General features: G+C 44.2%; 3 protein-coding genes across 6 annotated transcripts in view; 1 reads left to right on the forward strand and 2 right to left on the reverse strand.

Annotated features, from left to right (window-relative positions):
* Positions 1–3,260, reverse strand: part of mybpc3 (myosin binding protein C3) — a 48,327-nt gene extending 45,067 nt beyond the window's left edge. For 3 of the 4 annotated variants that reach the window (XM_031586831.1, XM_031586830.1, XM_031586829.1), the window contains exon 1: positions 3,153–3,259. In XM_031586831.1, coding sequence (XP_031442691.1) covers positions 3,153–3,177 — 25 coding nt within the window. In that variant the 5' untranslated portion in view covers positions 3,178–3,259. Of the gene's footprint in view, positions 1–3,152 lie in introns of all 4 variants that reach the window. The other variant, XM_031586828.1, reaches the window with a different exon arrangement.
* Positions 3,261–9,945: 6,685 nt separating this feature from the next.
* Positions 9,946–16,308, reverse strand: mtfmt (mitochondrial methionyl-tRNA formyltransferase). Its single transcript, XM_012819405.3, has 9 exons — positions 15,761–16,308; positions 15,435–15,635; positions 14,884–15,006; positions 13,345–13,447; positions 13,015–13,090; positions 11,812–11,903; positions 10,775–10,853; positions 10,602–10,672; positions 9,946–10,300 (listed from the first exon to the last, which is right to left on the reverse strand). Exons 1-9 carry the CDS (start codon positions 15,988–15,990, stop codon positions 10,106–10,108), a joined length of 1,170 nt encoding a protein of 389 aa, XP_012674859.1. The 5' UTR covers positions 15,991–16,308; the 3' UTR covers positions 9,946–10,105.
* A 3,419-nt stretch (positions 16,309–19,727) lies between these two features.
* On the forward strand, positions 19,728–26,232 carry si:cabz01068815.1 (solute carrier family 51 subunit beta). Its single transcript, XM_031587518.2, has 6 exons — positions 19,728–19,753; positions 20,823–20,891; positions 21,202–21,573; positions 22,686–22,802; positions 24,682–24,772; positions 25,030–26,232. The coding sequence occupies exons 2-6, from the start codon at positions 20,828–20,830 to the stop codon at positions 25,427–25,429; spliced, it is 1,044 nt and encodes a 347-aa protein (XP_031443378.1). The 5' UTR covers positions 19,728–19,753; positions 20,823–20,827; the 3' UTR covers positions 25,430–26,232.
* The last annotated feature ends 253 nt before the right edge of the window (positions 26,233–26,485 follow it).

Below are 26,485 nucleotides of genomic sequence, written 5' to 3' on the forward strand. Positions count from 1 at the left end.
TCTATTTAGAACCGTAGAAGCTCCACCACAGCATGAGAGTACCTTTGATATGGAAAACCTTCATGTGAGAACTAGGAGTAGAACAAGACGACAAACCTTTGTGTTGTTCTTAAACAACTTGGTGGTGCTACTTGGTGGAGGTTCTACTTACAGCTTTACAATCAACATCTGTAAGCCTGCAAAAAATATATCCAATAATGGTTCTAACGAGTCCAAATGGAATCTTGAGGAATTCATGTTGGGTAATGAGAAAAATAACCCTTTGGGATTCTAGTTAGTAAGCCTGAGGTTGTATTTCAAAGCTTTCAGCTTGAAACCTGTCATGAAAACAGATGACCTAAGGGACTCAAGGGCAGTTTTTCATTAGAAAGATCGATGGCAAACCTTCAAGAATTCAGCCATAATACAAGCTAAAGAACCTTTAAATGTTCAGAATCTGAAATGTATATAATACCTCTCATCCTAGTATCAGAATTATATCCTTTAAAATATCTGTATGATTACAAGTTAAAAGCTCAGTGAGTTTTCTTGATGTCCATACTCAGAGAAACTACTTAGTTCCTTAGTTTCTGGCTTAGTTATTTGTTGAGGATGTGGTATTGAAAGCTTCTTCCGGAAGAAAGGTGAACAACTTTATCTGGAAAAGTGCATCCTTTTCACTAAACATTAATCTGAATCAATGTCTGTAGGAACTCTATGGTAACAGATTTTATTTTAAATCAAAGTCATTGTTTGTATTTTCTCAACTCAACACCCCATATAAACAAACACGTCATAGAACTGGACTGATCAGCAGAGTAGGACGTGACGTGCATCACCACTGTGTGTCATGTGCTTCATCACAACATGGTGTCATAGGGTTACACTATGTGAGCGGTGAATGTGCTCAGCATCCTGAAAACTACATTAGAACCATTAGAACTGCATTAGAATCACTGTCCCAACTTTGCCATAGGAGAGGGAAGCACAGTCAACAATGAATGTATGAATAAAATAAAAAAGAAGAAAAAATGGCATTTTAATCTATTCTGTTTTAATGTTGCAAAACGTGCTGGACTTGGCAGAGACTAATGCAGTGATTGTCTGCAGATTCAGGGATCAGGCTGAATTGCTTATATAGGATCACCTCTCATAATTTGAGCTGCATTGTTTGAATGCTACCAGTCTTAGCGCACCTAATCTACCAGTATTTAGCCTGGATGGATGCACATGGTAACTCAATGCTGTAGGCTGCTATCCTTGCCCTGATCTCCATATCCACTCCCCCAAGGGAGGTCAAACAGAAAAGCCACTTGCACGGCAGGAATCCAATCCGGTATCTTTGTGGATTGTCCTCTGCGTTTGTGAGGGGAATTTGATGTTGCTCTAAGCATCTTTCCAAAGCTAAGAGGCGCACTCCTGGCATAGCACCGATTGCAGAGGGACCTCCAGTTGACTGTCTATTTACAACATCTTGTTCAGATGGCAATGGACACCTGGCTGAAACAGAGCCATGGCTTCCATCAGCACTGGGGCAAAGACAGGAAGAACTGTCAAAGTCAGGGACAGTCACCGCAACAGTGTTTCAGAGGAATGGAACTATGAACTGTAACATCCATCAGGAACTTCAGTGCATCCATGAGGTGTTATTTTAGATGATTGCACAGTGCACTGCATCATTCTACACTGAAAAAAGGGAAAGGATGGGTTGTGGTTTACTAAACCGCATTACATTACACAATAATTGCACAAACTAGTCTTGCTTCTCCTTAAAACATGATGTTATTTAGTTGAACCAACTAATCCGGACACAGTGTCCATCTCATCCAATTCAACCATGTTAAGCGCCAAGCAATGCAGTATGTTCACAGCAGGGAATGTAAATGATCACATGGGGCCTCTGGAGAACCTTGCTGTCACCACTTCCTTGTTAAATGGATTCCCATTGGCCTTGAAAAATCAAGTTTAGATATTGGTGTTGCATGTTATTGTTAATGTTACTATAATGATTCCATGATGATACAAGTGCAACTTAGGACATGGACTGTGTCTATGTTTTGCTTTGAAATGTGCCATAAACATAAACATAAACATGTCAGGTATTGATAATTGATCAAGATCTCAGTGGTTCCAGTGTTGTGTAATGTACGCTTCTAAAAGCTGCTGCTCATCTTAATCAATATGGGTAATTTCTAGAAGCAGCAACATTTCAATATAATGAGGTAGTTGCAGTGACATTGCAATGTTTTCAAAGCAACCTGGGTAAAATAATGCACTGTATGTACCTGCTTATCAGACCTGTATCACACGTTGGTGTTGAAGTCACAGTTAAATAAAGACATCTGTGACACCTATTTCATGTAACTTTAAACTATTTCAGTGGAATAAGTCGGTTAAGTCTGTCTGTTTGTCTGTTTTATAAGGGATCTAAATACATTTTGTAAATTGAAAGAACTGCTGTGTTGATTTATCTGGAACCGACGTCCACATCACACTGAAGTAAATCCAACTTAATATTCTTTTCAGTGTATGTGGGTTCATCTTGTTCTTCACGTAATGGATGACTGTTGGTGATGACAAATGCGATGAGTGTTTCTGTGATCTGTCATCAGAGAAGCACACGTTAATCACCACGGCCGCTTGTGCAACCGAGGACACAGAGTGTTCGACAGACCAGAGATTCTTGGGAGATGATGAACAGTTAAAGACCGAGCACAGAAAAAGGACTATGACTCAAGAGTGCTAGTCATCTGTGAAGTATTTCCAATTCTTTCAGGAAAACAAAGGAACCTGTGACAGAGCTGGAATGGAAATAAAGCCGGAAGAAAGCAGGTGTAATGATGACGTTATTGAACTGCTCACTGAGAGAACAGAGACGGCTGTCTCCCAGCGTGAGGCTTAGGTTTCTCAGCTTTAGCACCTCAGCTCAAAGAGGGAGCCACAACGACGTTGACTCGAAAACCTCACATGATAATGGTGATGATTGATCAACCAGGGGTTAGAGATCTGGTCAAAGTAAACATTAGTGATGTCATTCTCTCATTTCCTACAGCAAGCATCTCTTCCACCATAAACCATCCCTGATAGCTATAGCATCCTATTCTTTCCAGACATTAGAAGACACGCTCAGTAATACACCCAAACCTCTCCAACTGAACCCACAGCAACTGTACCTGCTTTTTTAGCTGGCTCGGGCATCCTGGATAAAGCTTCCACTCTGGGTCTGTCAAACAAACTCTTCTCTCACCCACCCCTCCTTTTTGCCCTATAAATACTTGCCCCCTACACCCCCCACACTCAGACCCACCCACACTCACACCCCACTCTTCCTCCCACCCATCCTCTGGAGCAGACTCAGCCCTCTCTTTCGCACTGAGATAATCGCTGTGTACCTCCAAATGTGTGAGTATCACCCCCCCCCCCCCCCCCCCCGCCCCGCCGGTCTCTCTCTAAACTGTCTCTCTGATGACACTCTCCATCTGCCCTGTCCATATTTCAATTATTTTACCGCCCCCCCTTCCCCTTTCCCTTCCCCTTCCCCTTCCCCTCCCCATCTAGAACACTTCCTCTGCCTGACACGATTTTTTTTGGGGGGGGAGGCTGCAGAGTGAATGGGAGTGTAGATGGAGGGGTGTTTGGGGAGGGCGGGGGCTGTGGCAGTGGACAAGGGTGTTAAATTTAGAACCTGACTCCAGCAAAGCCTCTTCGCACCCAGCACCAGCCAGGAGCCTTGACCCACCAGTGCTTAAAAAAAACAAAGAGATGAGAGATGGAGTAAGAACAAGGGCACGGACAGAGGAGTGAGGGATGGTGGGAACTGATGAAAGAGGCCAAAGGGGCTGAAGGATGCCCTGCTGCGCTCACTGGCAGGGAGAGACGGTTCCTGTCTCAGTGGGAACACAGACACTTCCGGGAACCCTCCAGGAGAACTGTGGCGTTAGAACCATGGAGGTGGGACTCTGGAGTTGGGCCAGATGATATGACCGGGGCCAGACCTTGACCAGATTGAAATGTCAGCCACTGTGAGGGCTGATCTTCACCAATCACCAGCTGAAACATGAGAAGTAGCTCTCACATATTTACTTGAGACGTCCTAAGCATGCCACCGTACAGACATTGCAAGACCACAACTTCAGAGCTGTGCAAACAAAGGCACAAGGGGCTGTTGACAACTCTGATACTTAAACACCTCTGATTCTGACTGGAATGTTCATTACTCCATCACACACAGGACAGCGCTGCCTGTGACAGAAAAAACTACAGGAGTGTACAACACACTTAAAAGCCTGTCTTAAAGGCATAATATGTAGGTTGTGTTGTTTAAAAATAGTGACATACTTCCAAGATCAGACACTTTTCTGTCAGAATTACCCTCAGAACTATTTCAGTGGTGTAGCTCTAAAGCAATGCTAAATATTCAAATGAATAGTAGAATCAAATAATATAGACACATAACATCCAAACAGTCAAGACCAGAAGGCAATGCATGACTACCTGCCATTCACTCGTTTGTCAGCCAGTTGTGCTTTCATTTGTCCAGGGTAGGTAGGGGTAGGAAGCTTTGGAAGAAACACTGAAGGAATGAGGTTATATGGCAGTTCATTTTTAACACAGCTACAATAACCTCCCGTATATTCACTGACTGAACACTGACTGCGTTTGTACTTATACTTATACCTATATTTATCATACAACAATATGAATGCAAAAAGAAACAACTTTACAACAACTAAAACATAATCATCCTGTCAGTCTACTTCATAGTATACAAGAGAAGGATTTATATACAATATAGTATACACACGGTTCCTTATGCTAGTACTCAAGCGTCTAAACACGTGAAGTGCCTTTACCATTGTTCCTCATATTCAAACAACAGACCGCTGGAATCTAAGGGTATGGCCCAGGTCAGAGTGGGCCAGTGCTTCTGTTGCCCACTAAACATAGACCCCAGCACTCTGGCTGTAACAGGGCACAGAGGCTAAGATAACGGGGACATGGGTGCAACAAGCCCAGGACCAGGACTAGGGCAAGGGGCAACATTCTAGATGTACACAATATTGGGTACCATAAGGGGGGGGGAGAGAGACCCCAGTGGTCAGAACCCAGATGAGCTTTAAAGATGTAGGCCGCCATTCTGACGGAAGTTACTGATTATAACAGCAAATTCAATTACACCCCTCCCTTACGTGCTCCTGAAACAACGTCATGACTGGCTGGAATTGAGCCACTATGTTTGATTCCCATTTACAGGCAAGAGCCAGGACTGTGTGCACACAGTCAGAGTTTTTTGGAGCTCACACACTGAACCGACAGCAAGAAGACCTTGAGTAGCAATTCACTGAATTTGATAAACAGTGTATCAGATTGGAATCAGGGACTGCACCTTTCAGGCAATTCTGGTGTCTTTGTAGGCACCCACTGTGATTGACGGACTCTTCTAAACTTTCAGACATTCTTCCACCCTACCTATAAATCTTGTCATGTGATAAGCATGGCCCTGAATGTGAACCCCAGTGTATCCTATACTAAATCCCTCTATGAGCGCAGGATAGACAATATAGGGTAACAGAAACAGATCTGGGGGGCTTGACAGACCCTTGGTGGTAGGAAACCGGACAGGGGTTAAGGGAACAAGCTTGGATGTTCTCTGTGTGGGAACCAACCATAGTTTTCTGACACTTCTAAACATCTAGACATTCCTCCACCCTACCTATAAATCTTGTCATGCGATATGCATGGCCCTGAATGTAAACCAGTGTGCATCCTATACTAAGGCCCTCTAGGAGCGCAGTATAGACGTAATAATGTGGCAGCTCCCCATAAAATATAACGCACTGTTAACAACATTGCCAGCCCTCTCCTTCTCCACGCAGGCTGTCCATCACTCGCAAACAAGCGTGACCTTTCTGACAGGGTTCAGAATAATGAGAAAGGTCTGGTCCAGGAAACTGTCTCAGCTGCCACTCTGTTGATTTTACACCTCTGTCTCTCAGCCGGACGGCGTCCTCTAGATTTCCACCATGTGTCCTTCACACCATATGCCAACACTTCAAACCCAATGTCTGCAATTAAAGTCCTGACCGTATAGACCGTAGGCTGCTGTTGTTCCTTTAAACACAAATGTGATGCGATATAAAGTATTACACAACACTGATTGGCTGGTAGGTGTCCTGATATTTTCTGTAAATCTCGTCGGCCATTATCCCTCCCATGCTTGGTATGAAAGAGCCCCCATCCCCCAGCACATGTGCCCCATACATCGTACTCCATAATGATTGGTTAGAGCACATCTCTCTCAACTTTCAACTCAAGTCGCAATTAGACAAGTTTTTTTTATCAAGAGGGTTTAGATGTGGTGTTGACAAATCAAAAAATAATGACAACATCCTCTGCCCCCAAGCCATTTTGTGTAGATGTGTGAGATTCCATTATCTTTTCATCAGGTCCCCATTGGGGTTCTGTTTGGGGTTCTGTCTGTGTGTCTGTGTGTCTGTGTGTCTCTGTGTGTCTCTGTGTGTCTCTGTGTGTCTCTGTGTGTCTCTGTCATTACATGACGTGCCATCCACACATCCATGCATTTAAACATACTCATCCAATCCTTCATGTATCCTTTACACCAGTACCTCCATCAAAACACACACACACACACACACACACACACACACATCCAACCTACACACCACTGACCAATAAACTTCATTAACACACCTTCACAGCCAACATACACCACCACCCACATGCATGTACCCACATACACACACACAGAGCTACTTTACGGCCTGTGCCAAACTCAAATGCACTAAGCTATATACCTCTCACTAGTCTCATGATGTCATCATTAACACAGACATTTACAAGTGCACAGACGCACGCACACGCACACACACTCTCTCTCTCTCTCTCTCTCTCTCTCTCTCTCTCTCTCTCTCTCTCTCTCTCTCTCTCTCTCTCTCTCTTTCTTATACACACACACACAAACCCAAGGCACACACACACACGGCACACACACATGGCCCACAGATCACCCCGGCAAGACTCAAGGCCACCGCCTACACCTCCTGAATGTTCACTACACACACACACACACACACACACACACACACACACACACACACACACACACACACACACACACACACACACACACACAGCCATTTCCATTTCTCCGGCAGGCTGTCAGCAGTGGCATCACTATCTGGCCTCTGCTCTCTTCTGGCCATCAGACCTATGGCTCTGCAGGGATAACCACAACAGGTGTGTGTGTGTGTGTGTAAGAAAGAAAGATAGAGAGGGAGAGTGCATGTGTGTGTATGTGTGTGTGTGCAAGGACATGAAGACTTTGTGTGTATGTATACAGAGGAATCAGGGGTGTTTCTGCAGGTGCAGGTATGTGTGTGTAAATATGTGTTTATGTGTGTGTGTGTGTGTGTGTGTGTGTGTGTGTGTGTGTGTGTGTGTGTGTGTGTGTGTGTGTGTGTGTGTGTAGTGAACATTCAGGAAGTGTAGGCGGTGGCCTTGAGTCTTGCCGGTGTGATCTGTGGGCCATGTGAGAACTCTAATGCGTTCATGTCTATATTCTCCCTGGGGAGGGAATCTGAGAGGGTGTGGGGAGGGGGGGCACGTCTGTAGACGTGACGGCTGGGATTAGCTGTAGCCAGATTGTCATGCAGTGGAACAATGCAGTCAGTCCAGCATGACCTGCTAGAAATGTTAGCATGTTAGAGCTGTGGACCTGCTAGAGATGTTAGCATGATTTAGCTGTGTGGCGGCTGGAGATGATAGCGTGTTTGCACCGTTGGGGGTAGCCAGAGACGTTAGCGCAGCAGACAAGAACCACCAGCATGGAGCAGCTGTGTCGTGATTTAGTGTCAGAAAAGTGTCAGAGTTTGTAGCGTGCTGCGTATGTTACGTGGACTCTACGACTTTGGAACAGTGAGCAGTGAGCTCAGAAATACTTTAGTCATGAAATGTACAAGGAATACAAGAACTCAAGTGAAGTGAAGTCTCTCAAGTCAAGTCAAGTCAAGTCAAGTGAATGACTGTAGGTAACAGACTCAGGTGACAACAGTGTGGCTTGAACATAGTTATAGATCAGGGTTAGGAGTGTATGTGCACGGTTGTGTTTATGTGTTTGTGGAACAGGGCAGGCTGTATCTAGCTATGTGCGTAGATTGTGGTTGTGTGACGGTATGTATAGGGATCGGGGTTGTTCAAACTGGTGCCAAAGCAGGGAATAGTTGTGATGGGGTTCAGTGGGTTGTGTGTGTGTCTGTGTGTGTGTGTGTGTGGGGGGGGGGGGGGGCTGCCTAGGCTGGTGTATTAGCCTGTGCCAGTGCTGGGAATAGCGTTTGCCCTTTGTCCCGCGTGCCTGGGGCCAGGGCTCTGCACTTCATCAGGGGACACGAGACCATCGATAGCCTCTCAATGACAGCATTCTTCACCTAGGGCCTCATCAGGCCAGGGGGCTTCAAATGTCACCAACCAGACAAAAGTCAATGACCCCCCCCAACACTCTCACACACACACACACACACACACACACACACACACGGCTCTGAAAAGACCTTTCAGAGTTTTAATCCAGTGGTGTCAATGAGTGTTGGGATTGAGATTTTTTTTCTGTGGGATTAGGACATTTTAGGTGTTCCTATATTTTCATATATTATAAAGTATGCTTTTTAGCAAGATAGCAAGAAAACCACAAGTTGAGCACTGGACAGGAGAAAAGGCTGCAGCTAAATATCAGGGGTAACTGACAAGCATCCAACCCAGGCTCAGATGGGCTTTATGTCGCGGTAACAGACACACTTTGTGTTCAGCTCACTGCTCTATAACACAGCATGACACCAATTGGTATTCTGGAACAGGAATACTTAACCTAAAAGAGGATTTAGTCGACATCCAGACCGAACTTCTCAGTGGGAAGCAAAACTTGTAACATAATTTAAGACTAGAACGGCACTCGTAAAGTGCAGACCTCCGCCAAAGTTAAATGCCCTAGTTCGCAATGTTAAGTAAAGTGAAAAATCATTTGTGGATCCGCCCTGTGATTTGGATCCGCTCCAAAATGTAACGGGTTCTTCCTTGACCTATGTGTAATCCTGTTTACAGACACACAGACAAACCGAACCGAAAACACAACCTCCTTGGCAGAAGTAATAACACACCTAAGCCAGTAGACAGGATTACTAGTCTATAAGCACAGAAATGCCAAGCCTGCAGTGAATGCTTGTTAAACAGTGAAGCAGGTCTCCGTACTGAACTTACGTCTCTTTCCGAGCACACACCTATGAGCATTATATCGCCAACGGGGCTATGAGTAGCCCCCAGCTGCCAGGGGTTTAACCAGAACTACCCCAGCAGAGGTCTTCCCAGGAAAACAATAAAAAGACTTAGGAGAAGGACCCCCGCCAACAGGCTTCATACCTGACAAAACCGCCTCTGTGGGATCACTCATCATGTCCATTCATTAATCTTGCCATTCTAGAGAGTTCCCTAGGCATTGTGCACGTTTGTACTTATCCACCCCTGAATGATTCTATTATAAGAGCTGATATTGATGTCTAGATTTTCTGTTTTAGTCTGAAGGATTTATGATCTCTGCAGGGTAAGTCTGGGAGGCTTTTCAGAAAGAAATATTGTAATTATGAAACTCCTTTGAACTCTGAACAAATCCACTGTTCTAGTGCTTCCCCTTGTTATGCCCTGCCAGTGAAAAAACAGTGAAACACAGGTTAATAGCCAGCTCCACCTGCTGGTTGTCTTTGAGTGTGTGTGTGTGTTGTGTGTGTCCAAACATTTGTACAAAAACCTCTCCCACTCCCATGTTCATATTGGTCATAGTATTGTGTTAACATCTATGGTTATGCGGGATTCTAGCCACCTTAGACAGCCACTTAAATCGTGACAATACAGGATTTTTATGTATCTACTACTACTACATCAATACACTTGACAAAAATACTTTTAGATCTGTTTAATGGTCATTTATGCCATCACAGTCACGAGGCACAACAAATGTACATTGACATCAACAATTTGTCTTAAAACAGACAAACCAAAGGATACTATGAATTGATCTGGATGCTTCTGATTGGATTAAACAGTAATCGCTGCAGGGTGTTCATTGGGTGCTCTTGCCCATGACATAAGAGTCTGTCTTGTTTGATTTGAGGGTTCCAGCTTTGACACTTTGAAACACACAGTCTGTAGCTGTCGGTGACGTCCTGAAGACACTCTGGTGCAGATAGCCATTGTAGAAATCTGCCGCTGACAGACGCTTCTTGAGCTTTACCGTTTTAAACCCCACCCAGCCGTCCTGCAGTGGTCAGGAAGCACATCATTTAGATGCCACTCAAGCATAGTTTTACATTTTATTCAATTGTATTCGTTCATGTCGCACCAATAACAATTGACAGTTTAACATTTAAATGTACTTTTTGACATTTTTGTCATTTAACAGACGCTTTTATCCAAAGCAGTCCAGTCATATATTTTCATCGGTATGTGAACACTTTGATTAACAAGTCTATGACATTGATGTTGTTAGCACTTTGTTCTACCAGTTGAGTTAGAGGATTTTACATTTCTATTGAAACATAACTGTGAGGGAAGCCTACCTTACAACGCACAGCTAGGGAGTTTATCTCCTTCAGAAAACATATGGTGCCGGGGACTGATGACTGGACGCCTAAAACACACAAGCGTTTATTTCTTGTTTTGTCCTGTTCCTGTTCTCATAAGAGATTATGTTCAACAAACAAAACATTTTATCGCCTACGTAAGTAAGTACCTGTGAGTGAAACATTGCACTTCCCAACAAAGTCCGACAACTTCACAGTCCTTCCCATCCAGATGGTTCTTAATGGAATCTGTGCATTAAACACACGAGATAATTTACATCATGACAGCTCCACACCTTCTTATGAATGCATACTTCCTCTGAACTATATTCAAAGGTCTACTTAAAGGTGTAGTCCTCAATCCAGATGAAGGGTTGTTGATATTTGACCTCAACATCCAATCAAACACCTCCCTGCCTACACCCCTCCCTTCCGTGCTCCTGAAGCAACAATGTTGACGTTAGCAGCCTGGTTAATAGTGTAGGGCTCGGTCCGAGCCACTCTGTTTCCCATTTACAGAGCCAGGACAGGACTGTGCAGGAACACCACAAGTTTTCTTAGGGGGGGGGGGATTTTTGCCACCAATAGCCAAGTCTGCAGTGATAAAAGCTTGCTAACAGGTGTCCTTTGGTGATGTAATTGGTGATGATGTGCTGGGAAAGCTTTTCTCACATTTTCGCAAGGCATTCTGCCCCAGACCACAAAACTACACAGTGCATAGCCTGGTTGGCTAGCCGGAAGGACATGTGCGTCTATCTGTCCTTCACATGACCATATATCATTACAGTAAATTCCATATATCAAAATTGCATTGTATCATTGTATTGCTGCCAATACAAACATACCTCAAAAAGTGGCAAATTGTTGTATAATGTTGCTTTAAAACAGTTTAAAACTTGGCTTACCTGAACCTAGGTATAACTTAGACTGCTGCTATGGGTGTAAAGTCTTATCTGAAACAGTCCCACAACTGTCCTTTTTTGCAGTTACAATTGTCTAGACCCAAGATCTTGGGGCTATTAGCAGCTTGCTGTAACAGTTAAGTTATTAATGATAACTTTATTATTAACAATGATTGTATTAATAATAAGTCACAGGAACACGAATACCACCCCTATGAATGATAACTTTATTATTAATAATGATTTATTAATAATAAGAGTCACAGGAACAATACCACATGTAGGGAAAGAGAGGTGTGTCTGACCCGTGACCCGATGGCTCGGTACAGGTGGTCGATCTGCACACACGTCTGGTCCTCCCACACCAGCCAGCTCATGGACACACTGATCTTAGGGGCTGAGCAAAAAACACATCAGACACACACACACACATCACACTTCATTATCTTAGGGGCTGAGCAGAAAACACATCAGAGTAAACACAGCACAAACAGTACACACACACACACACACACACACACAATAGTTTTAAGTCGTATGATAGAAGCTCTTATTGCAGGGGTCACATTATCCTTGAAGCGGCTCAGAAAACACATCTCTGTCAACACACCAGGGCCCGTTGCTGAGTCACAGGTCTGCGTCAGTGAGTAGACATGCTTCATAGCCTACCTCAAATAACCATAGGGGTGACTGGGTACTAGTGTAATGCTCTTTGTTTTACATTGTTGCAAAAACAACTGGCAGAAGTGACTGCTTTTATTTTAACATATACCTATCGCATCTATATTTGCTTCACTAATTCAAGCACAAGTGCTTTACTTTTTCTCCCATTTTCATCTAAATGCAATGAGTGCCCCAGTGAACCATGGCCAAGGACAATTGTAACTTTCCAGTTTGAGGGGAATTATTCATTATTGAAACCAAAATAGTGGTGGATAAGTATTTTTTCCTGATATGTTGTAGGCCTTCTCCTTAGAGCGTTTGTTTTCAAAATGGCAGTGAGACAGTCACTTACGAGCCAAGGGTGTCACATTTTTACAAAAGTGGCTAGCCTATTTTGCTTGTGGTTGCAACCGATTGTATGTAATGCATGTTACAATTGTCCCCAGCCAACCTCTCCCAACATTTGATAAGATAACTGGGATATAGCACATTGTATGCAGCTAATAATTAATAGATAATAATCACAACCACCTGTTACCTGTGTTCCTGTCATAACGCATCAATAAAACGTTATTTTATTTTTGTTAATTTAATTTTGGCCCTGAGTGGGATGTGTCGGTTGGTTAATGACGTATCCCTTACAGCTCTATAACTATTCCCTTGTGATTGAGAAGGTATCTTTTCAGTAATTCTGCACCTGCATTTAAAACATGCAAATGTGAAATGATGGAAACTGCCATTGAACTGCCCGGAAAAACATCAGTGTCAACACCTCAGACCCACACACCCACAGCCCAAAGTCACCTCTGATAACCTTTACTTGAAACTTAAAGAGGGGCCCTTACCAAAGGTTGCCCCTTCCTTTGCTTGCACCTTCCGCTTGGAGATTCTTTCTGGAAGATTCCTCAGGGTATCCATTAACTGTGTGAATGAATGTAATTTGGATATGGATTTAGGAATCGTGATCAAAGATGAAATAAGTCAGCATTTTTTGTAAAAATGAAATAATCTATTTTGCATCTACTGTTTGTTCTACTTTGATCCACACTTTTTTACAGACAAAAATAAAACTCAACTCATGACCCTCAAACGCATGATTCGTTAGTTTTTCATCCTCTTGTGAATCATTATTGGTATTTATACATCAAGCCTTGTAGATTAATATCTGCCCTTACCAATCTGGCTCCCACAACAGCGAGAGTCTGTCCCAGCTCATCAGCTGTGCAGCGGGGCGGTACCTCATACAGCTCCTGCTGCAGGATTGGGCCCACGTCAAACCTGCAAACCAGTGCTGTATTCTTTAAAGGTAAAGTCTGCAAATCTGGCGAAAGGTTGTTGATATTGGAGACAAACAATCAATCAAATTACACTCCTAAGCAACGTGCTGATGGGATTGGTTATGTCTTGGTCTGAGCCAATTTGTTTGTTTCCCATTTACAGAGACAGGACTGTGTACCAGAGCTTCTTTAAGTGCAAACACTGAATGGACACCCCGGGGATTGTGAGGTGCAATTCGCTGCATTCATCAAAAAAGTGTATAAGATCTGACTCTAATCCAAAGTAATAGAATCCGACTGTACCTTTAAGTCATAGGCAGGTTAATAACAGGTCAAGTAAAGTGGTGTATTCGTGAAGTCATGGGCTTTCTTTGCAATTCAATACAAATTCAGACAAGTTGTCTCTAGAATGTGTTCCACTACACTGTAGTTAGAGAAGGAGAGTGCGCACGCGCGTGAAAGAGAGAGGGTGAGAGGGAGACAGGGAGGGAGAGAACAATACAGTCTATGTGGTGTGTGTCACTAACTGAACTACCGTAATTTCCGGACTATTGAGCGCACCTAAATATAAGCCTCACGCACTGAATTTTTAAAAAATAATTATTTTTAACATAAATAAGCCGCACATGTCTATAAGCCGCAGGTGCCTACCGCAACATTGAAACAAATTAACTTTACACAGGCTAAAATGAATATCAAAACTAATACAATAGTTAGTTTTGCCAGTTAGATAAGTGCACTGTTGCTTTAAGAGCGCACAGTCGCAAGAGTCAATCAGAAGCTAGAACGTTAGATTGAAGACAGACGCTAGTTTGAAACCAGTGAGCTAAAGAACTTGAAGACTGGATTTGCATTGTTGTAAACTTTTATTTTATTTTCTAAAGTGTTTTGAGTTGTGTTCTGTCTACGCTGGTAGACTGTGGTTATTTTGACATTAGTTAAGTTATTGAGAGATACTGAGAAATCGCGTGGAGCTAAGCATCCATGCGGCTGCATCCATGCTAGCATCCTAGCTCCACAAAGCCACCGTAAACACAAAGCCACCGTATATACAGTCACAGGTATCATAATCCATAAATTAGCCGCATCGTTGTTTAAGCCGCGAGGTTCAAAGCGTGGGAAAAAAGTAGCGGCTTATAGTCCGGAAAATACGGTACACTGGAGCGTCTATGCTGTGTGTGTGTGTGTGGGGGTATTCTGTGTAACCTGCGTTGTGTAGACAAGCAGTCCTGCACTGGGTCTCAAACTTGCAACCTCAGACATGGGAGGCTATGAAGGACACTAAAACCTGTGGGTGCTAGTGTCTGTCACTAGGACGTCTCTTAAGATGTCAGGGACGGAGGGTTACTCACTGCACATCTCTGTACCCGCTGGCTACGGTTACACACACAAGGGTGTTAACAACATGACCCATCTGTGGTGTGTCTAACTGCTCACCTCAGGGGCTGGATCTGCATGATCGAGACCCCAGTCAGCGTGTCTCCCTGCAAGATGGTGTGGAAAACAGGGGCCGGGCCCCTCCAGCGCGGCAGCAGACTGGGGTGCACATTCAGGATCCCACTGAGACATACACACAGACACACACACATACACACTGCAGTTTAGGTCAGTTACAGACACACACAAACCACATAAATACTCCAGTTTAACTAAGTTACACACAGACAAATACATATCACCACACAAATTTAGATTGTATAGGCCTACACACAGGTTGGTGGACAAAATCATTCAAACACAAAAACCGTCAACAGTCACCTTCAACCCTCACATTTATGCACAATACATCAACAGTAACGTTTAGACAAGGTGGATAGCCGTGCACATGCACAAAAATACTATACTGTAGCCTACATACCCACAGACACAAACCATCTGACTGTAGGCCATAACATCTATCATCACATTCATCATAGCGACCTTTCGGGGCATGTATTCATGCTGAAAGTGAACTGACAGGTAGAGAAACTGGCTACATTATAACCTACTATGGCAGCTGGTTGATCAGATTATCTTTCAGCAGGCATCCGAATGACACCACAACTCCGACGTCAAACCGACCGTGGACATCCACATTGGGCCAGTCGTGGACATTTAGTTGGTGCTGGTTGGCGTATCTCCACACTGGAGCAGAATCTGTCAGAGTCACAACTTCCAGCGTGTCCACAACCCTCTCATTTGACTCTAGACTAAATGAAAACCGAAAAGGGAATTGCATGAGGTCAGCTTGTTACTTGGAAGCTAACTTGGCTAAGGGTGTAATGTTATCAAGGAGTGTTTCTGGTGTATGTAGCTAAAACGTTAAAGCATTTACCTTGCGTGGAGAAGCTTTAGAGATTCCACTGCAAAGTCATCGCTTCCAAAAAACAGTACTCTCCACGGTGGTTTAGAAGCTCTGTGTGTTGAGTGGCACTGAACTGGGAGGCTGCTGTAATACACTCTTTTGGTGCATGGTTTTAACTCCCTCTTATAAGAATGATTGAAAAAGGCATATAATACTCTAAGTCCACTCGTCCTAACGTTACAATAATTCAAAGTCCACATGTTTCCGTAACAAGATTAGGTGGACGGGCTGCCATCTAAACCCAGGCTATCACACAGGCTGTGACAGGTCCACAGCAGGACCAGCTAACCATATTGCCACAGTGTGGATCATAAAAAAGGAGTTACGAACCGAGAAAATGTCTTTGTTTTCAAACAATCCACTGCAACGTTGTGCAGCATAAAGACAAAAGATACACGAATTATATAGCAAGCAATCACTACTTTAAACTCAGCCCCATATTTCAGAGGACGCCGCCATGTTTTTTGTGACTCATGACGTACTTCCGGTCCGCACCGAAAAGTTCTCCGTTCGAACACTCTGACGTTAATGTGTTGTTTGTAGGTCCGCTCACTGTCCAAATTCTAGTTCTTTATTTCACTGTTTATTTTAAGCAGTCTTTTACCAGCAAATGCAAATGCTTGCAAATGCCTTTGTACTTTTTGCAAACCCTTCACATGCGATAATTTATATGTATAGCCTATTAGCTGTTCTGTAGCTGTGTGTGTGTGTGTGTGTGTGTGTGTGTGTGTGTGTGTGTGTGTGTGTAAGAGAGAGAGAGAGAGATTGTTATTCATTTTATTTATCTATTTATGTTTATTTCAATTGTATAGTTTGTGTCAATATGCTTTTCGCAATGTTGTATTGTATGCAGTCATGCCAATAAAGCCATTTTAATTTAATTGAATTGAGAGAGAGAGAGAGAGAGAGAGAGAGAGAGAGCTTGTGGCCAGCTGAGAACCTTCACAAATGGAATGGTTTATAGTGGAATCTTAGCATAAAAAGTTGCACTGATCTACTTGCCATCTTAGTTTGACAATGCGAATGAATCGTGAAATAAAATTACACAAATAAATAGCCTACTATTGGCGAGAATGGGCTGAGTTCTTCTTTAACACAGCCAATAAAGACAATGCAGTGATCACTGCCGTGATAAAGATTACCTTTGGGTCACTCAACTCACTTGGCTCTCACTCACTACACTCAAGCACCTGCCATAAAAAAATAAACCATGTCGAAAGTCAGTCACACATGCATCAGATAGGTACATGACCGACAGGGCAGAGACTGTTTCCCTTCACCCGTCTGTTTGACACCGCAGCAAGGTTGAAGCAAGGCTGTCCAAACAACAACTTAGTGCCCATGGTCAAAGACCTCACTGCATGAGTAAACCAAGTTGAATTAATTCAGGTTAACGTTCTGTGAGGACATAACTTTGCTCAGCAACATTATTACAGTTAGTTAAAATGTGTTGTAATTAATGGGGTTATAGGCCTATGTGGTTATACATTGTAACGTCGATGGGTTGTTTGAAAACAACAACAGAACGACTTTGACAACAACGCGTTGTTTCGTTTATTTGGCAGAAACATAGGCTACCACACTGGGAGTGTTGCCAAGATGTAGCGACTATTTTGACCTGCCCTTGTGACTAAAAATCACGTCTAGGGACAATCGATAAATGTGGCGATTGCTAGCAACTTTGGCCACCCCTGTTTTCCTCGTCAATAGCAACAGGAAAATCACCTTTCACCGATTTGTAAATAACACCTTTATCTATAAGTTTAAAATATTTTTTTTAAATTGTAATAATAAAATGAATACTCTGTTATACAACAAAATACTACAAAAAAATATATACTACAAAATCACACATACACACTGTCCCCAGTACACAATGAAACAAAATAATATCATACTTGTATGACTGATAACAGGATGCCGTTTAGTTGTAAACGTGTGCCAATTAGACGTGTTGATGTCATATATGACGCCTTCACACAAACTAGTGACTTTTAGGGACATTTCAGAGAGCCTGAAATGGTTCCGAGTTGTTAAGTCAGAATTTCAGAGAAAGAAAGTTTAGGGCAGTGTTTATTTGGGCTATTCGCTAAAATGGATGACATGAATGCTCTAGCTTTATTTTGACATTGGGTTTAATAAATTGCTTGTCTGTTGGCACAAAATCACTGTATTATAACGAGTATTCATACTTTGAAGCGACGTTGTCGATGTTGACGGGCCCCTTTCGGTGCCATGGAGTACCACGGCTCCAGTGCCCAGAAGTAGCCTGGCTACGGACACATCGCCCGTGGGCCAATGTCCCAGCTCAATGATGCATGGGTCCCAATGATGCATGGGTCCTGGATGTTGGCCAGCTAGGACGAGTGGTGGACCACTTTACCAGCAACAATCACCTGCAGCAACTTCTTCGCCTGTACCCCCTGTCCCGTGACTGTGGTTATGTGGACTGTGGAGCCTTGGTTGTCTACCAGCCCTGCAGTGTCGGCTCACTTGTTCTGGGATGCAGCAGGGAGATGGTGGAACCCTGTGTCCACCAGAGCTGGCAAGAGGTGCCTTCCAGGTCGCAGTAATTGTATAATCTGTAGGTCTGGCCCAGCCGCAGCTAGAGTGCTAAGCTCCATGAAGTCAATGCTGGGCAATGGCGTGCAATGTGGCCTGGCTCCCCACAGCGGTAGGAGCCCTCCATGGACTGCTCTGCTGCTGTCTGCAGTCCTTGCCGCAGCCACTGTGGGCTTGTCGGGTTGCTTCCTCCCCCTCGCTTTCCTCTGGGTCAACCGGGCGCAGCCAGACATTCACCACATGCTCGGCTTTGGCCAGGGCTGCTGCCAGATGCACTCAAGCGGATGAATGCTTAGAGCACGAGCTCTCCCTGCTTGGTGTCGTCAAAGGTGGGGTAGACATGCACGGGTGAACATCAGCAGCATAAGCACTCAGGCTCTCCTTCTCACTCAACAGGCTGGCAACTGTTTTTTCTTTGGTGTTGTCTGTGAAGCTCTGCTGGCCTGCCCTGCTGGTTGGAGATCGATGAGGACCTGCAGTGCTTTGCCCTCCAGAGGGAGACCAGGACCCCTGTCCCCTCCGCCAACCAGGCGCTGGACCGGAACTGAACTGCTCCTTCTCCTGTCACCCCTTGCTTAGCCTCAAACAACGCTTTGCCCTCCAGAGGGAGAGCAACCAAGACCCCCGTCACCTTCCCCTGTCGCCCCCGGGGTGGGGACATGCCTGTGTGTATCCTCATGTGTGTATCCTCATGGAGGGATACACACGGCCTTTGGCCGTGCCCCCTCCCGATGCTTAATGAGGTCTTTGATTCTTCATAGTGTTGACATCTTCAAGTGCTCCTGACACAGATGTAACATTGGTGGGTTTCTCGAAGAAGACAACAGTGCACTGATTCCTGTTTTTGAATGTGGGCCTTTTACTCTGACACACAGACAGGCAGGAAATAGTGTTACCGCACTGGGAGAAACAGAAAGCAAGTCTAACCTCGACCTAACCAAGATAGTGACAGTAACAGATACACTAAGTAACACAGGGGCTAACACACGGGCATCAAACAGCAGTAAACACAGATGAAATGATAAGACACACACGCCAACACCAGACACTAAAGGACGACATGAATCACGTTACTAGGACAGAACACCACAGATTAACAGACACACTGCCTGAACATGGTCTCTCACCTGAAGTAGACTGGGAAACACCCAGCACGACACAATATTATAGATAAGATAATAGACAACAGTGTACTCAGTTTTCTAACCTTACAATAAATCTACCTGGGAAAAAAGAAAAGCCATATTTGATGACAACATTCTCACAATAAAAAAAGGTGAGAATTACACAGCAACAATCCCCACCCACCTGAACTTTGGCAGCTATGACTGGGACTGTGTTCATCTTACAGACTCACTTCCTCCTTAGGGTGCAGTCACTATCTGGACTTCCACATACTGGGTGAGTCAGTGAGAAACTTCAATGCTCTGCCCTCTGCACTGGCTCAGCTGTCTCCTGTCTATCTATGAGGAGTTATATTTCTGACCAGATACTTGACTTTAACATCTGAAACTATCACTGCTGTATCTGATATCAAATCAAAGCAAGACCTGTTAGACATAGAGCTGTCTCTCTCATGTACCAAGTGGTCCTTGTGATGTGATGTTTGTTGATGTTTTGAACTGTCTTGTTGCCCTATGCTACTTCACTTGTATTGATGGAAACAACCTTTTCTGTTGATGGTATCCAGTCCAATTGAGTACTTGCAAGGATTTGAGGCCCTGGAGGCTGGAGTACAGCTGTTATGTGACTCAGAATGATAACAAGAGACAGAGTTTTAGCTCAGCTCACCACAACTATGATCGGTGATGAGGACAAGAATGGGATAGAGGGAGAGAGAGAGAGAGAGAAAGGAGAAAAATATACGAGAAAAGAGAACGAGTGAGAGAGAAGATAATCGAAAAAGTGTAGGAAAATAGGAGAGACAAGACAAAAAAAGAAAGTAAAGAGAAAGAAAGAAAAAAGAGACAGAGAAATCAGAGAAGGGAGAAAGAGAAAAGAAAGGGCAGAGAGAGAAAGGAGGACGTGTACTCAGAGGCTGCAGAATATGACAGGGATTCCTGTTAGCGCAGGCACAGACTCCAACACGTCCTCACACAGCTGCACTGTATCTCATTACATCATGTTTCAAACACACACCGTAACGACGAACACTCTTCACACACAGAGGTGAGGCACAGACACAGGCAGAGTTCTGCACAGACAAACTCTCTTCACACACCTAAGTGAGAGACAGACACAGACAGAGTTTTGCACAGATAAACACTCTTCACACACCTAGGTGAAAGACAGACACAGACAGACAGAGATCTGCACAGACCCTTAGGATCGGTGTGGAACACACAGTAACTTCCTACATCAGGATGGGACTAAACACATTTGAACAGGACAGGCTTAAAGCTACTTGAATCTAATAGTGATGTGGCAGAAGTGATGTTTGGGCTCGTTGTAATGTTGTTTTATTTTAAAGGTTAAATGAGTCTTTGCCTGTTGGGAGTGATGCATCTGTTCTGGGTGGCACTGTGCTTCCTCTTGCATGGTAAGTCTGTCAGTCAACGTCAGTGTTAGAATGAGGATAGTTTGATATTAGATCTCTTGGAAATCAATTCATTCAACTATTTTGTGCTATTTTGCATATGTGCTGATTTTTTAAATGTTTCTTTTGTCCTGTTATTCAATTTCCTTACATTTTTGTCAAAATAAATTACTTCATTTTAAGGTTGTGTAAACCTACTCACTTGAGATGAGCCTGAACTGTGGTACTGTGTGACAGTGTGACTCACAACAGTTACATTGATCTATCTGAGTCTATATTTCGTTCTCAACCGTTGTTTGTGTGTTCATTTAAGGGGCAAGTGGCTTCATGATCCACAACACCGTTGAAAGCCTCTGTTTACAAGACTCCCCAGCAGGCACTGCTGTCACCCTCCGAAAGTGTAACCTTGACGATGACCTCCAGCAGTGGGCGTGGCAGGATCAGCGCTTCCTGTGGAACATCGGCACGCAGCGCTGCCTCTCGGCGTTCCAGGAGCACCCGGTTCTCACCGTGGCCTGCGACGGCGGAGAGAACCTCCAGTGGGGCTGCGAGAACCAGAGGCTCCTGAGTCTGAACCACAGCCTGGAGCTGAGCGCTGAGAGGGGCAGACTCAGGCTGGCCCCAGGGGGCCACACTTCCAGGTGGAGGTCCCTGGATAAGGGAGATATCTGCGAGGAGAGGCTCAGTAAGTCAGAGTTTTCTAGAGCAAGCCAGGCTGGAAATAGTTAAATTATGCAAGTTTTAAGGTTGTAGTATTTAAAATAGTATTTAAAATGACCCCCAAAGTGACTTACAGAACCTTAAAACAAATTTAGAATATTGACAACTGTGAAAAATAAGGCATTATTCATAATGCAACAAAATGTGTATATTAATATGGAATATATTAGATCTTTGTAAAAATAACAATTATCAGCCAGATCAGTCAAGTCCAAGCCAGGCTGGATATGGTTAGCTGGCGTTTTCCTGGATAATGTGGATATCTGTCAGGAGAGACTTAGGGCTTCTCAATCCTGCACGTTGTCAGTCTTTGCGTCTCTACAACACCTGACCTAGCTTATGAAAAGCATCGCAATCACACAAAGCACACACACACACACACACACACACACACACACACACACACACACACACACACACACACACACACACACACACACACACACACACACACACACACACACACACACACACACACACACAAAATATAAGTAGGGCAGGGGGCTCCAGGGTCAGTCTGTAGGCCTATGCGGCAGTGTACAAAAGTAGAGGTTTCATTTACCTCTTAGAGTTACAGTGGTTTATCATTGAATAATCCCGTATTTTAGCAATTATTATCACTCAGCAAGTACAAAAACATAGTAAAAAAACACGTTGATAAAACCATGTTTGAATTGTTCTTGTGAAACTGGCAGCACCATCAGTGGTGAGGATCAGCACGTAGCGCTGCCTCTGACTCATAGCACCTTGGCATTTGATTAGAGTGGAAAACCCATTTCCCCAGCGCGCTCCACACACCCATAGGAGCTGAAGGGTCTAGACAGAGCAGTCATCTCCAAATGTCAATGCTCTTTCAAGAGCCTGGGAGGCCGTTGTACTTCTGTTTGCAGGCATAGTGGTGTGGTTTGTGTGTGTGTGTGTGTGTGTCTGTCCACGTTCTGCCATGGGTGTGTGTGTGTGAAGTGTGTGCGTATGTGTGTGTGTGTGTGTGTGTGTGTGTGTGTGTCTGTGAGTGTGTGTGTGTGCGCGTATGTGTGTGACGTGACTTGTCTTGTTTGCTCTGGCCCCCTCTGACAGGATCCAAAAGGGCATCGAATGAGTTTGAGGGGGAGTTTACGGAGGACACGCCAGTGGAGAGCAGCATGAACGAGGAGCAGAGGGAATATCTCAAGTGGTTCTATCGCACCGAAGAACGTGAGTTTTCGTTTCACACGTCCGCACGCGCCTCTCCGCACCTCAACTCTGTCAGTCATCCTGATGAGATAAATGCGTTTGATAAATTCATGTCTGATTCATAGCCATGACGGGCAGATTTAGCTTTCAAGGCCTGGAACAGAGTGTAATCTCAAGTAGGTATGAGGACAGGGATCCCAGGGACAGGGCCCTCCTTGTGGATTGAACCAAAAGGGAGCACATCTCAGCAGGCATGTTCTAGCCTGAAACCTTAATCAGCGTTTGTGTGTGTGTGTGTGTGTGTGTGTGTGTGTGTGTGTGTGTGTGTGTGTGTGTGTGTGTGTGTGTGTGTGTGTGTGTGTGTGTGTGTCCGTGTGTGTGTGTCCGTGTGCGCGTGTGTGTGTGTGAGTGTGAAATGCTGATCAAGGTTATAAAAACTATAAGATGAAACTGGCTTAGAAAAACACGTACTGCCAGAAGGAAAAGTTTGGACTGGCGATTGGACAAATTGTGTGTTACGCTTCATTTTAGAAGGAAGTTTTCAAAAATAATAATTTTCAGGAAGAAGACATGGGCTGCAGTAAAAGTCATAAAAAAAAAACTGTATGTCTTCAGTGAAACATGTTACACCTTTGTTGCAACCTTAATATTGTTTTTATTTTGTTTGCTCGACTTACATTGTCTTTTAATCAAGCTATTATAAATGGCTGGATTTTAAGTAGGGTGTTTGATAAGCAGTTTGAATGAAGGTATGGGTGAGAGACCATCTTTAAAAAGCTGAAGTGATGACACAGCTTTTTTCGGGCTAGTTGGATTCTTGTTTCATGCCAGGGTAGAAACAATCAGTCTTTGCAAGCGTGTGCCTACTTGCACCCTGATTTCAACATCTCTAAGGTGCTTCTTCAGATCCTGTTGGATCCAGCTGTGGATTTATTAGTTTCTCTCATTCACTAGTATGGACCCAATGACAATGCATAGAGTAACTCCAGAAAGAGCTGATTCTCCCTGTATGTGATGAGCCTGATGAGGTGTGAGGCACAGTGCCTTTTAGAATGGAGAAAGCAAAAAAAAGCTAACCTTCAGCAATGAAACCATCACACAATCTTGTGACCTTGGGGAGTTCAGTGCCCCCTGTGTTAAGGTTATCTTGAAATCTCAGCTCATAGATAAGAGACACCGGTTACTGTTTACTATTATCCAGCATCTCATTAAGGAACTCCACATACCGTCATCAAAACATAAAAACTAACTATAGTGTCTGATCGGTATCTTTATGTGTGAGCTTCCTTAAAAATGTGGAGGATAAAGGTCTAGATAAGGATGGTTGTGACCCTGAGAGGTAGTTGACCTGAGGGCCGTGCGTGACGATTCAGAGTATTGTTTGGTGTTCTTGCCCTTCATGTTTTGCTATAATTATTGCATGTGTTCGTGCCCAGTTCCAACACAGACCATGAACTTTTCACAATGACGTTTAATTGGATCATAGCTCTCCGTCTCTTCTTTACATTGCACATATGGCCCAGGAAGCACACGTACTGCTGGGAATGTTTATCCATACTGTACTTGAAGCTGCTCTGGATAAAAGCCTCTGCTAAATGAATCAATGTTAATGTAAGTGTAAGTGGACATGAATATCCCATGGTGCCTTAGTTATATGAGTCACTGAGGTGCCCATTCCCTCTTCCCTGTCTCTAGAGAGCATCCACAGTGAATAACATTAACGTTTTAGTCACGTGTGTGTGTGTGTGTGTGTGTGTGTGTGTGTGTGTGTGTGGGGGTGTGTGTGTGCTACTGACATCCCTCTCCCTCTGCACTCTGGTATGTGAGTCAAAGTTGTTCCTTTGTCTTTCTGCTCTCTCTCTCTCTCTATTTTGCCACCCCCCTCTTTCGCTCTGTTTAGAGGGAAAATGGACGTTTGCTGTCCTGGCTCTGTCGTTCGCTGCGCTGCTACTGGGCTGTATCCTGCTGGTCACGGGCATGATGGGTAGCAGGTGAGCACTGGAGCTGCTGATCAGGACTAATGCACTCTCTGAAAAACAACACCAATTACAGAATCAGCACACTCTCTCATAATAATAATATTAATGATAATGATGATGATGTAATAATAATATTGATAATGATAATGATGAAATAATAATATTGATAATGATGATGATGATTATGATGATGAAGGATGTTTGAGCTGAGGTCTCATCAGTTCACCCCCCCCCCCCCCCCCCCCCCCCCCCCAAAAAAACACACTCAGGAGCAGAAAGAAGATAGCCAAGTACAAAGCGGTGGCCCGGGCTCTCAAGCCTCAGATGGAGGAGCTGCAGGTCATCACCGAGGCAACGGAGACAAAGGAAGAACATCAGGTCTTCATCCCAACCCCCACCATGGTGAGGGGCACCCCCAACAACGCCCCCCTGGCCGCCGAGAACGGGCAGCTCAAGCCGGGAGACATCATGGTCAGCTGGAAGGACGGGAAAGTGAGCAGCCTCTACACCGAGAGAGGAGGGGAGGGAGACGGGGAGGCAGCGGAGGAGAAGGCGATGGAGATCGAACGAGAGGAACAGGCAGCGGAGGAGAGGGTGATGGAGAACGAAGGAGAGGCAGAGGCGGAGGTGGAGGAAGGAGGAGTGGTGGAGGGGGAGGAAAAGGTGTAAGGTGATGTCCGCACACCTGGATGTCTCCACACCTGTTCTGTTGGACACCATCACTTCTAGGGCAAATCCAGAGATCTGCACACCTAGACATCAGAACACCTGGGTGCTCCCTCTACAGAGAGTCATATGAACACTCTCAGATCTGATCACAGACTCTGACTAACCGCACACGTGGATACACAGAATCTGGTCTATGCAGAAACCTAAGTGTGTGTGTGTGTATACATGTATGTGCATGTGTTTGTGAGTGTGTGTGCATATGTGCACGTCTATGTGTGGGTGTGTGTGTGTGTGTGTGTGTGTGTGTATGTGTCTGCACGTGTATGTGTGTGTGTGTGTGTCTGTGTGTATGTGTGTCCAATGTCAATGTAAACCAAAGGTCTAACCTCACAAGGGTTTGTTAATTTACTCATACCATTCTGAAAGTCAAACACGTGTTGTTAGCCAACTCAAAATCCATAATGAGTCTCGAGCTCATGTGGTACTTGTGTCAAAGACTCCCGTATACGTTGATTTTGACATGACTGAGTGTCCCTGACCTCCAATGTGTGTTTAGTTGGGGCACTTGAACAGAACAGAGCTGCTGGGTGCAGAGTTGAGGGTGTATGGCTGCACAGATCGCTATGGTGTAGACCTGTATTTAAAATAATGTATTCCTGATCAGTAGGGGCTCCTGGGCCAGATGTAATGAATGTGTTTGATCATATTTTAAGATTCACTCTACACTGTGACGGTGCAAATTAAGCATTTATATCACAACAGCATTTTCTTGTCTCGCCACAGTAAAAATGAACTTGTCAGTCTTCTCTCATTTATAGTGTTTTATTGCAGGCTACCTAAGGTTTGGAACCACCTGATTTTGGTCAGAGCGGTTAAATTAGGTTTTTGACAAGTAGACATCTGACTGTCTTTGTCTGTCTTTAAATCAGCTGGTATCTGTCTTTTGTGCTCATTGTAAAGCACTGATTCTAGAGCAATGGTATATACATAAAGTCATTACTGTTATCGTCTACTCCATTCGAACACTGTAGCCTCTCTGCTATAGACCCTCAACCG

Source organism: Clupea harengus, chromosome 20 (assembly GCF_900700415.2).
Source record: "Clupea harengus chromosome 20, Ch_v2.0.2, whole genome shotgun sequence".
NCBI classification, from domain to species: Eukaryota; Metazoa; Chordata; class Actinopteri; order Clupeiformes; family Clupeidae; genus Clupea; species Clupea harengus.